Source organism: Cyprinodon variegatus, unplaced genomic scaffold, assembly GCF_000732505.1.
Source record: "Cyprinodon variegatus isolate N-32 unplaced genomic scaffold, C_variegatus-1.0 Scaffold417, whole genome shotgun sequence".
NCBI classification, from domain to species: Eukaryota; Metazoa; Chordata; class Actinopteri; order Cyprinodontiformes; family Cyprinodontidae; genus Cyprinodon; species Cyprinodon variegatus.
Genome location: NW_015150870.1, coordinates 313,592 through 326,677, shown reverse-complemented (window position 1 = coordinate 326,677; position 13,086 = coordinate 313,592). Strand labels below are relative to the sequence as shown.

Genomic DNA, 13,086 nt, shown 5'->3' with positions numbered 1-13,086 from the left:
ATGTGTTGTGAATTGGCGCTATAGAAATAAACTGAATTGAATTGAATTAATTTCTAATGCAGTAGTTTTTCTTGTGGTTGCATAGGAAGGCTTATTTTTATCAGAGGAGTGTAGTAACAAACTACAAATACTTCACTACTTAAGTAGAAAATTTGGTTATCTATACTTCACTGGAGTAATTATTTTTAGACACCTTTTTACTTCTACCTGTTACAGTGTTTTAGATATTATCTCTACTTTCTCCTCCTTACATTTTAAAACTAGACTCGTTATTTTTATTGGATTTGAGCTCGTTTTTCTTAGGGCCTGTTGGTATCCAAAAAATAAAATACAATAAAACATCAAAATACAATGTCTTTGTGGCTGGACTCAGTGCTGCCCCAACTTGTTTTTCAACACTTAAGTTGATCCTCTAACTTCTACAAAAGAGTTTTCAAACAGTAGGGTTTATACTTCTACTTGAGTGATAAACATTGATTATGTTGACACCTCTGATTTTTACATAATTTAATTAAGTGCCCAGAGGTAGGATATATTGCAGATGTGCAAAATGAGTAAACCTAAGTCATTTCACCAGAGGACGTGTGAAAGGAAAGTGGATAACTAAGATGGAGTTTGGAAAAAGGGCAAAAACACTGAATGCTAAGAGGGATAAGAAACGAGCAGCGATGGAAATATAATATGAAAGTTTGTGTTTCCTGAAGCAAAAGCTAAAAGCTGCTGAAGAATCTCAGTAAAAGGTATAGAGGACAATATTTTATTTCCGGTGGATCATCTAAATAAGTGGTCCTCCTAATTGTCAATCATCCTGGTGATATGTTCACGTAAGGCCGTCCTATTTGCTCGTCCAGTTAGCTATCTTTTTCCGTGCATGCACACTTTCAGGCGTGTATTTGTGGTGAGCTACGGTTTCAGACAGTCGTTGAAGCTCACCTTTCTCACTGCGGTTCTTTGAAAATGGCCAAAAGTTGTTACAAAAAAAAAAAAAAGAGTCTCCAAAGTGTATGAGAAGAAAAGAAAGGCCTCAGAAGAGGCAGATATATCCCAGAATGCTTTGCACGGAGAGCTCTCTCTATATAGTGATAGTGATTGAGGGATTTAAGGGTTAGAGCGGATGTTCGGACACAGTAGGCTTATATGAGTTATGAGAACAGCAACTTTTAAACAGAGCGTGCACGAGGAGAAATGGGCTTGTGGACGCATTTAATAGTCGTTCCCCCTTTGGAGCAGGTACAGGGTTGTGCATGTGCATTTTTTTTTTTTAAGTGGAGAGAGTAATTGAAAAAAATTAGCGAAAATCCTCCACAATAGCTTTGATGGATGTCTGAGTAAAATCTGCCAGCAGGAGGCGAGAGCGTACAATAACTTTCATGTTTACTGATCGCCCGATGCTAAAACACAGGACCAAGTAAACACTACTGGAACCATGTCTGTTGTATATGGCTTTATTTTACCATAAACACATGGGTTTTGGTGTTTTTTAATTGCATAGTATTTCATCTAGATCTATCAGTGTTGTTTTCTGATAAGAATAGTTTAGCAGCCGTTCCCTGGTTGGATGAAAAAACAAAGGGCTGTTGAACCAGGAGGGTTTCAGATCAGCAGAAAAGTTATTTTTAGTTCAAATTAAACACCTTCCAAAAAATATTTTTATTTTAGTAAGATGATAGGATCACATAGAGCAATGCAGTGAGAGGATAAATTAACGGTTAATCATTATTGGATAAAACTTTTGGGCTTTAGTTTATATGAAAAACAGTGAAAAATGCCCAACCCTGTTATTCCCACACTCCCTCTCATTCATCCTCTCCTCACTATGATTTACACAAACATCGCTTGCTCTCCCGTCCTGTTGATGCTGCCTTGTGAATCAGCAGATGACCTCAGCAACAGATCCACTGTCTGCCCGTCAGTTAGCCGACGCTAAAAATGGAGCCGAGAGGGGAAGCAGAAGAAGGTGGGAGGCTGATGTGAGTGGGAGAGGAGTAGAAGAGAGCATGAAGGAAAAACGGACAGCTCATTAAAACAAAGCCCCCCCCCCCCCACCAATAAAATTAGAAATACCTCTGACTCAAAGCTAAAAAATGCCTCTGTGTGTGAGGCACTCAAACACAGGCAGCATTTCAGAGGAACGACGTCAACAAGTTCAGGATTTCAGAATGATCTCACATGAGCAACGGTGCAGGAGGGAGAAACCAACAACATCTCAGCATCTACTGGCCTCCCATTATGCGTACACAGCTTAGCTAAACACAGTAAACCTTTAAATGACAGAGTGATGGAGATTCATACCTTCTCTGCAGGTCCATCTCTTCCTGTGAGGGGCCATTCTGAACCGGGGGACCCTGTCTGGGCAGCGTGGGGCCTGCGACACACAGAGCATAAAGTTCTTAGTTTCTGTTTGACGATTATAAATAGACACGCTATCAATATGTCATTTTGTTTAAACTTTATTTTGAAAGGAGACACCTTCTGTAGCGTTAGCTAAAGCGGGGGAAAAAACAAAAACAAAAAACCTCCTGGAACAATTTAATGTCCTGTGTTCTGAATGTCAGCGGTTACAGGCAGGGAAGGAACTCATTCATGGTTTAAACATCGACTGTGTGACTGTGGGCCTATAATCTGATTCCTTCTGCTCCACATACATGTCAGCCTGCCATGCTGCAGCCTTTACCTCCTCCGTAATAACATTTATAGAGATGAAAGCATCCTTCTCTTTTCTGTAAAGGTCCATTTACATGTTCACCATTCCTTTTTGCTTCCTTAACACTTTTCCCCCAGTGGGGCATGGGCAGATAAAAAAGAAGCATGATCCATACACTATAAACTTCTTTCCATTTTATCTGGTTTTCTATAATGAAATAATGACTTTTGTTGAGACATTCTGCCCAGGATGCACATATAGAGAAAACAGAAGACACTATTAATGATGCGAGCATCGCCGCGGCTTCAGCGTACTGCTGTGGACTTATTGTTTTAGTCTTCATAGTTGAGTATAATCATTCCTCCTTAGTTCTCCATGGTCCACGGTGTCATCTGACAGGTTGGCCTTCCATTTTCACAAAAAAACTAAAGAAACAAAGATGGTAAACACGGCTATTAACTAGACTAGAGATAAAGAAGAGGAATACAGCGTGCAGAAGAAGCTAAAAAAATTGTTTAGTTATTATTTAATGCAGGGGTAACCAATTAACAATCAGCGGGGTCCGAATAAAGAAAATCATCAACCAGTAAAGGTCTGGAGACGTTTTTAATTATAATCTGTTACTTTAAACAGACTTTAACACTGAAATAAAATGACGTTTTTATGCATCCATGTTATAAATTGAAATATTAAATAAAAAGAAAAAATCTATTTTAAAATCTATAGTGTGTTTTGAAGCAGAGAACAACAATCGTTCAGTTTGGTAAATAGACCATTTCCCGATTCACATATTTTATAAAACACCTGAACTGACCGTCTCCCGTCTTAATGTTGGCAGTGGGCTTTATGCTGCCCTGCAAGGCTTTAAACCTGGGTCTGAATGGAGACTAAGTCATTCTAAAGCTCATATCAAGGAGCTCATTCTGAGCCTGGATCCAGATTTATTGTTGATTCTGTTCATGGTGGAGAATCCTGCTTCACAGCAGCAGGTTGAGCCAAACATCCTCTAAATGTTCAGGGTCATCTTTGAGCACCATTTCACTTTTCTTTCACCAGTTCACCACAGTTCTTCCAGCAGTCCACACTTTCTCTGCTCTCTTTTTCTCATCATCTTCTCCTTCTTTCCCATCGCCCGGCTCGCCACAGGTTTGCCTGCTGTGTCTAAAAGTAGCAGCAGCAGCAACCCAGACTGACAGCAGCTCATTGGATAATTTTTGTCATGTGCAGCCTGGTGCCGGATGCTACGGAGGGCTTTACCGTATTGATAGGAGAAGTGGCACAAGTGAAATTAGACACTGTTGTCGGACAACATGCGGTAATTAATAAATGTTTTAAATCATGTTGGGTCCAGATTAGCCAACAAGTGCGTCTGGATCCGGATCATGGCCCGTTAATCTGTGACCTCTGACCTAATGGATAACAGCGAGCTGGTTGGTTGCTTAGCGCCGTAGCACCAGAGAAGCCGCTGCTCACCTGTCAGAGACGTAGAGGAAGGCCTGGGGCTCCTTGCTAGCTCAGTGGCACATTTATAACTGTTTGAAACCAACATTATCAAAAAAAAATGTGTGTGCAAAAATAATAACAATCATAAGATTCTATTCGTTCTTCGCCATCAGCTAATAGGCATGAAAGACCGGATATTCGACATATTGACCTTTCGGTTTCTTGTATTGCTTTTTAAAAACAGAACATTTTTCCCTAAAACAATGAGGGAAATGGGCAACCCTTGTTGATGTGCAGTGCAGGGCCATACCTGTAGTTGAGGCAGTGACAGTGGGAGACGTAGACCGACTCAAACCCCAAACAACATGGATACCAAAAAAAGCTAAATTACAGTTACCTCCTGATGAACATATAAAGAACTTGCTTTTTATCTATATATTTCATTTTGATAGCTGGGAAAAATATCACAGCATATTGTGATATTGTGATATCATGATAATATTGTATAGTCACCCAAGTATCTATACACGTATCGTATCGTGACACCCATGCCAATACTCACCCCTATGAAAGACACCAGATCAACTGTCAGAATGCAAGTTTAGAAGTTATGTAGACAAGTTAAAGAGTTAAAACAACAAAACCACAAGGAAATTCATGAGTCTTTAAAGCCTGATGTTACACTCCTCACCAGTTGGTGGCAGTGTTTAACCTAAAGGTTGTACACAAACTGCCTTCAAACAGAACTATGGGGATGATTTTAATGAAGGAGTAGCATTAGGTCAAATAAAACAGATTTTTCATTTAAATTCTGATCTGTCCCCTAATTAGGGCTGCTTAGTGGTCCGGTGGGTAGCACTACAAAAAGGTTCTGGGTTTGATTCCCGGGATCTTTCTGTATGGAGTTTGTATGTTCTCCCTGAGCATGTGTGGGTTCTCTCCGGGTACTCCAGCTTCCTCCCACAGTCCAAAAACATGACTGTAAAGTTAATTGGCTTCTCTAAATTCTCCTTAGGTGTGTGCATGAATGGTTGTTTGTCCTATGTGTTTCCGTGCTGCCCTGCGATGGACTGGCGACCTGTCCAGGGTGGACCCCGCGTTTTGCCCGTAGAAAGCTTGAGATAGACACCAGCATGCCTTGCGACCCCACTTGGGATAAGCGTGACGGAAAATGGATGGATTCTGATCTGGTTATGGTGTCTAACAGTTCATGCTTCTCACAGGGTGATTAAAAAGTAAAGGGAAACATGTCCGATACCCTGGACAGAAATGACCCGTCAGCAACATGTTGGATCAAAAATCAACACTTCATTTGGGGCATGTATTTTATGTATTTAGAAAACCTTCCAACAAAAACACCAATTATATTTTGTTGAGTTAGTTAATGTTTCATAAGATGATAACCAGGAAGTTTAAAGTAAAAGACGCCATCTTTAATCTCAGAGGGAAACACAAATGCCTCGTAGCAGATGAATATATATTTGATGAAGCCTGTTGTGAATATAGTTTGCAAGCAGATCAAACAGCCCAGACTGGAGTTGATATTGATCTAAAGCAGAATCAGTTTTTGCACAAACAGAATGAAGATCCAAACTTAAAGCATCTAGACGTAATAGAATATTCCATTTTAAATAAATAAATACAAAGCAAAGCATCACATCACTATCACTCTTTGGGACATTCTGGAGGAAAGCAACAGAGCTCCCAGTATCACAGTCTAATTAACACCTTCTCACGCTCTGACCTTTCAGCCTGACCTGAGCAGAGGCAGAGAGACCAACACTGAGTCAGCATGAAGGCTGCTTAATCACAGAAGAGGCTGTTTGGGTGTTAGACGTTTTACCCAGAACCCATCTCTACCTGTGGAACGTCACATTTTCTGTTCACACAGATTCAGGCCCAATGAGGGGATAACAGCAGGTTCCCAGCAGCGCCTGGACGGAGTAGAGCAGGAAGCAGACTGGACTGAACCTGCCGTCGGTTGTGTGTAGTAACTGGATCTGGGCCGCAGCCAGAACAGACAACTGCTTCTGCATATCAACACTGTGGCCCCGCTTAACACGGCGGCGGCTGCTGGCACCCACTGCTAGACACCGGATCAGGCAACTAATTATTCCTCTGTGTTGTTTCAACATTTATGGTGCGAGACTCCGCAGCCTGTTAAAGGTTAAAAAACAATACCGCCTTAAAGCTGAAGTTAGAGATCATTGCAACAAGCATCGTTTTTAAATCCTTATAAGCTGAGAAAGCATGATCTCTATGCCACCATTATGGATCAAATACTGGTCTAAAGTCGTTAAACAAAGGATCACATTTCAACAAAATATCCTCTTAACTTCACGACACCTTTGGTAGGATATTTGCTTCATCAGACCATTGTGCTAAAGATAAGTCTATCAGACTTATAGAGAAACGGCTTTCAGGACCGATCAGCAGAGTTTTCTAGTTTTTTTCTGTCAAGACCCTTTCATTTCAGACCTGCTCAATGCGGCCTCCATCACCGTCATGACTGGAAGTTTATTCTCGACGTTTTACTTGAAGCTGTCAGGATTAGCGCATAGCACGTTTGTGCTGTCGCATTAGAAGAAGAACACTTTTTTTCTGCGAGGTGAGTGCACACTTAAATCTGCCTTTTCCCTACTTTCCCCCAGTTAAAGACCAAGAAAATAATTCATATCATTATTTTTGTGTGATTTTCTTTGACTTATTACAACATTATCTGTCTTTTACAGACGTATGTTTCAATGTGACTCAATGTGGAACTTCGCCCAAAGATGGACGCCGTGTCATGCTTTGAAATCTACTGGTTCGACAATAAAAACACTTCCAAGAAAATAAAATACATTTGAACGTTTTTTTGTTTCTATTGTTTTATCCAGTGTTGTGGGGGAAAAAAAACTGAGGTGGGTTTTTATGGTGATCTATCCAGGTATTCAGTAATTCACTATGAGAACACTAAGCTGAGTTGATCTTAAATCACACGTCCTCCATTGGTAAATCTATGTGGTCCAACAGCAAGAACAGCACAAACAATACTAAAAGACTGTTAGAATATATAATATAGAACTTGTAAACACACATAAGAGATTACTTTATAAAAGAACTGAGTTAATTTTTTTTATTTTGACATTTTCTTGCATTTTTTAACGTTACTGATTTGAACTGGACATAGATAAATAAATAAATCCTGAAACACATTGATAGACTAAAATATTTATATTGTGAAGACCCAGGAAATAGACACAGGAATGTAAAATATTTCCAGTATACTATCTTTTATCTTGTTTCGCTTTTACTTTGAAAGGCTTCGGAGTAAACTTCTGGTTCGGACAGAGCAGGACACCTCACAGTGCAGGGCTGCAGCTAGACTCTCTGGGAGACGGGGGAGTTTTCTTACCTACTTATTTTCAATAATCTTCATATAAAAAGAAAAACGAAAAAAAAAAAACACATTACAAAGTGGGACATAAATGTCTGATTAATTACTGAGTTCTTCATAAGCCATTATTAACTATTAAAACGGTTTTATTTTTTGTATTTTTACAAGTTTTTAGAAGGTAATAGATGTGGAACAATCTTTTTGTTCAGTTGCATTAATTGAAGGCAAAAAACACATTTTTATATCTCTATATATAGATATATAAATCTAGACCTCAAGGCATGACTGGGACTGCAGGTCAAAATACCGCAGATTCAGCCCATTGTTACAGTTTTCATTGTCACACTCTTCAGAGTCGGCGCTGTTACAGAGGTAAGTTAGCATTTTTTTAAAGAAGTGTTTTTAGGAGGAAGCACTGAGATAAAAGAGGTAAAAAAGGAACCTGTACTAAAACAAAGTGACCTAATGTAATATATAAATAGCTCTATGGGCCCACAGAAGGAAATTAAATTAACCAGTGCTTTAATCTTTTTAATGACTAACTTAACCCCCCTGTTTATCCTATATTGGCCATTAATTACACTAACTATAACTAAGATTCTCTTCCCATTCTGAATTAAAGATTTTCTATTAATATGGAAAAACAATTTCTGAACCACAAATTTTAAACCTATCCAATTTTACAGATGATGCAAATATGACATAAAAAATATAGCATGATAAATGAGGCAATATGTGAGCGTAAATACAGAAATAAATGAGTAAAATTTCCAAAGGAAAGCAACAGGAAGTGCTTTTATTTTGTATATTCAGACATCATGAGAATATCAGAGGAAATTATGTTTGCTTCTTTAATGAACCAGAGCAGCGTTCATTTAAAGGTACATTCATATGAAGCCAATATGAACAGATCAGCATAACATCCCATAATAAACAACGTCAGCTCCTTTCCTGTAAAACAGACGGCAACTGCTGTCTGTAGCTCACACAAAGGCTTCCTGTTATTCTTCATTACAGGAGATAAAAACTCATTCAGAGACTAGACTCAGACCAAGAGTCCAAGTCAAGTCTAAGCAAAGTCAACTCTTTTGTGCAACATAACTGAGTCTCAAACTCAAGTCACCATCTCTGTCAAAAACAGCCTTTTATTGACGGTTCCCTTTTACAGGCTAAACCCAGAAAATGAACTGGAATCGATTCCAAAGGAAGGAAACTCCTGCATCAAACAGCAGACATGGTCTCTGCTATCCATCATTGACTTTGGGTATAACGCGGTTACTGTCTGGCTCTTTTCATTGTGTGTCTGTGTGACGGCACAAAGACAGCAACCGAAGGGATCATGGAGGGAAGAGAGGCTATTCATGAGGGGGGACTGGTCACCTCTGCCAGATTTACCTAATGGAAACGATTTAAAACACCAAAACATGTGCAGAAAAAGATACAAAGTGATTCTGCCAGTGACAGAGAGACTACAATAAAACAGAGGATCTTACTGTAGATCACTACCAGCAGACCTTATAAAGGAGGAGTGAAGTAAGAGCCTCCTCACACAGAGTGGTTAGATAACAGACGGTGAATTATTAAAGGTGCATAGCCGTGTTTGTTAATACAAAAAAGACCAAAAACCATATAATCCTGATAAAATAAGGTTATACACACTAATAACCGTCCTGATAGCGTTTAAATCAGGGGTGGGCAATTCCAGTTTCACAGGCCCAGTATCCTGCAACTTTTAGATGTGCCTTTGGTTCGACACACCTGAATCAAGTAATTAGATGATTGAGAGGACTCTGGAGGAACTAAATTCATGCTGAGGAGGAAACTCAGCCATTTTATTCAGGAGTGTTGGTCCAAGGATGGCAGCAGAAGTTGCAGGATAGCGGCCCTCAGGATATGGAATTACCCACCCCTGGTTTAGTCCTTTTTGAGCCTGAATGGAATTCCAGCAGAAGGCGTGATGAGCAGACAAATAGAAGTGGTGCCCTCTGCTGGTAGAACCATAGAACTACCAGAAAGCCAGATGGCAGCAAGTAAATGGAGCCCAACCGTGTTGTGGTAAAGTGACAGCCCGGCATGGTCAAAGGATAACATTCATTCATTAAATAACCAATCTGCAGCGACTCTAGTTCTAATTGATCCTCCCCAGAGCAAATAATTTCCTTACAAATGCGAACAAGAACACAGCATCAAGGTAAGACATTTCATTAGAATGAACGCAAACTAGATGCATTAAAATGCTATTTCATTGATAAGTGCATTGATGATGAGCCCTAAATTGAATCTAATCTTTAGAAGTTTTCAGAATTTCAGCCCCCGTTTATTTCAGTCAATCTCTCATATGCTTTAACTTCTGCATTAAACACCAATATTCAGACGTTTTTTCCAGAGCAGATCCAGTCTTATCTGTTTCAGAATCATTTTTTCTTTTCACACCTAATCCTGGATTTCTTTCTGCTTTAGCCCAATTACTTCTTTGTTTAGTCAATATGCAAATGCACTGGATCATACCTCTGGTAAGTGGTGTTATGGTTAGTATACATGAAAGGCTTTATTTACTAACAAACTGAGCATAACCACAAAATAAAAAATGTGCAAACAAGCAACTTATTATGCAACCAGATTAATGTACCGGTGAAAAAATCTGAAGTCCTAAAACATGACTATGGTCGTTTAAACTTGCAAAACAACATCTAACACAACATCCCTTCAGCAAACTTCAGCTCATCTTCCCGTGGACGAACCGTACAACCAGAGCACAGCGTTTCCCTTTCCAGGACCTACATGAAGCCAGCATCAGTGAGGGCCTCCTCTGGCAGCAGACGTAGCGCCACAGTCCATCCGGGGCCCCGGCCGACCCGTTTCCAGGCCTGAGAGCAACTACCACTCTGCCTCCGTCTCCCTCCTGGGACGTCACATATAAAACCATAGCTCAGGCTATCCAGAGGTGGCTCCTCCAGCTTCCTGTATACAGAGATGCTCCAAAAGTTCAGAGGAAAAAAGGATGTTTCTAGTAATTTACGGTCTTGGTTAGCAGCATCTAAACCTGCTCATCCTGAGTAATCTGATGTTACACCTTAAAGGAGGATGCTGAGCTACCGGGCGTGGTTCTCTTTGTGCCAGATCATGACTGATGGAAACAAAGGAAGAGGAGAGGGAGGGATAAAGGAGAGGGAGGGGTAAACATTGAAAACAGAGAGCAGGAGGAGAGAGAGAAACTGATGGAGACAGAAGGACGATGAGGGGAAGACAGAAGAAGAGCAAAGTGATAGAGTCACGGAAAAAAAAACAAAAAACAGCAGCATTCCTTACAGCTCTGGTTTATTACTTCCTGGATCAGATATATTATTCATCTGCTGCACCCAGACGGGAACATGCTCCGACCATTTCACTACTAAAGTTTCCTTTAGAGCCTCAGCTACTTCAGAGGGAGAGAAACATGTCGAAGTGTGATTCCAGTTCCACTGATTTTAGATTTACATTCTACATTTAGAACTTCATCTTTGCAAACATTTCCATGAATTTTCTAATCAGTAAAAATTATATCAGTTTCTTGTCTACTTAGTCAATCACAATTAACCTGTAAAAACTCTTCAAAACACAAAATATTTGAGGTGAAATAATCATGTTTTTCTGCATACAGTATATTTAAAGTTAAAAAAGTCTGATTCTATTTCCTATATAGCATCAGATCCCAGTGAAAACAATCAAAGGTTATATTTCCGACGGTGATTTTATTAAAGTAAATACTATTATTCAAGGGATTTTACTTGCATGTCGTCATTTCTAACATGTGCATTCTCTGTTTTCTGCATTACCCAAAGTGGCTAAGCTAACAGCTGTTACACTAGCAGTCATTCAAAATGGCCCTTCCCTGTCAAACGGCAGCTGAATGGCAGCCAACTTCCCTCCAACTTCCAGCCACTGGAGTGACCCCCTCTTGCATATTTCTTTACTAGCCGCTGTGGCCCGGGCTGCCTGTCACAACTCCAGTCCGACGCCGGATGACGTCATATAAGCGCCGCTTTGTTTAAAAAAAATCTAAATATTAAAAAAAAAAACTGCGGATGTCTGGGGGACGGTGATTGGCCTACATGTTCTGAATGCTGGCGTACCATAAAGAATAAATAATGAACAATTCAGTTTGTGCCTTCAAGTCGTTGCCAATAGGAAGATGTTACTTGGATATAACCTAACGCAATATCTTCAGAACGGCTCCAAATGACACAAAACTCATATGGGTGAGTAGAAGATGACGGAATAACGTAAAATCAATGTAAAAAAAAAAAACGGTGTTCCCCTTTAAGGTTTCACACGAGTGTCATTACTGATAAATGGAGTCCAGGCCTGCTCTTTCAGGAGTCAACACTTTTAGCAGGTATGGGTCCATATTCAGACCTGGAAGAGTCGACTACAGACTGACTCCACTAGAAGCATGTATAGGATCCCAGCTGTCAGCCTGATTGATTCCAGCGGTCTGGTTGAAGGAGAGGTAGCAGGATTACAGGGACGCGTTCTTTAAAGATGACTGTGAGGAGCATTATATAGCTCATGATGTCATCCTTTAATGCCTGTTGTCAGGTAGAACCACCCCATCGTAAGCTGACTGTCTGATACTACCTTGGACCAATAAAATAAAGACCCACTGTTAGTTTTATACAGAACATGCATCTAGTCCAGAGTTGGAGGTTTAAGGTTTTCGTCTTCAAACCAAAGTCTGGTGCAGCTAGTTGAATGTGGCGGCTAAAATGCAGAGACAAAGATGTCATTCCACATCCCTCTGTGACGATGAACGATTGAACAACTGTTTTATTCATACGTCTTCATCCTTTCTGCCTGTTCTTCTCTCATGAAAAATTTACCTTCATTAAAAGAGCCACAGTTAACCAGATATTTTCTCTTTTTGAATCATTCTCTGTAAATTAACAAAAAAGGTTAAAGTTCAGCAGGTTTTAGCTTCATCTAGACAGCATTAGCCTCTGATTAGGGAAATCCTCAAACTAACAGACGACAAAGAAAATTTAACTTTTAGAGTGTCTTATTACTGTATTTCTTTTTATTACATTTGTTTCGCATAAGAATTTGAAGAAGCATGTTTTTAACACTGTATTTTAACTAAACAAATGCTTCACCAAACTACTGATGTTGAGGACAGAGCAAAAGAAATCCAACCTCTGCGGCGTGTGTAGTGGAAGGGTGGGGCTTAAAGCTGCAAACTAAAAACAGACCAACATTGTGGTCTTGATAAAATAAGGGTCTAAACAGCAACTATCATCCTGATAGTGTTCAAAGGGCCCTCTATGGGCCTAAATAGAATTACAGCCCTGGGCTCAATGAGCAGACAAACAGATGTGGTGCCATCTACTGGTAGAAACACAGTACTACCAGAAAGCCAGATGGCGGCAACTAAATAGAGACAGACCATCCAGCAATGCCTCGCAGTAAAGCTACAGCTTGGTGCGGTCCTCAATTAGACCAGCTGATATTAATTGGATAAAGTGACCTCAGATCCTCCTATCAAAGCATTAAAGGAAAAGTCTGGTCAGCAAGGAAAAATCAACAGATTATTATTTATACCTAAAACTAATACGTTTGCGGTGATTTAATGAATTTACTGTTAATC

The 13,086-nt window shown here is 39.9% G+C and overlaps 1 protein-coding gene across 7 annotated transcripts in view; it reads right to left on the bottom strand.

Moving 5' to 3' along the window:
* enah (enabled homolog (Drosophila)) overlaps positions 1–13,086 on the bottom strand; it is a 136,888-nt gene that overhangs the window by 40,494 nt on the left and 83,308 nt on the right. For 6 of the 7 annotated variants that reach the window (XM_015388245.1, XM_015388244.1, XM_015388242.1 and 3 more), the window contains exon 4: positions 2,293–2,365. In XM_015388245.1, the coding sequence (XP_015243731.1) occupies positions 2,293–2,365 (73 nt within the window). Of the gene's footprint in view, positions 1–2,292; positions 2,366–10,247; positions 10,494–13,086 lie in introns of those variants that run through there. The other variant, XM_015388249.1, reaches the window with a different exon arrangement.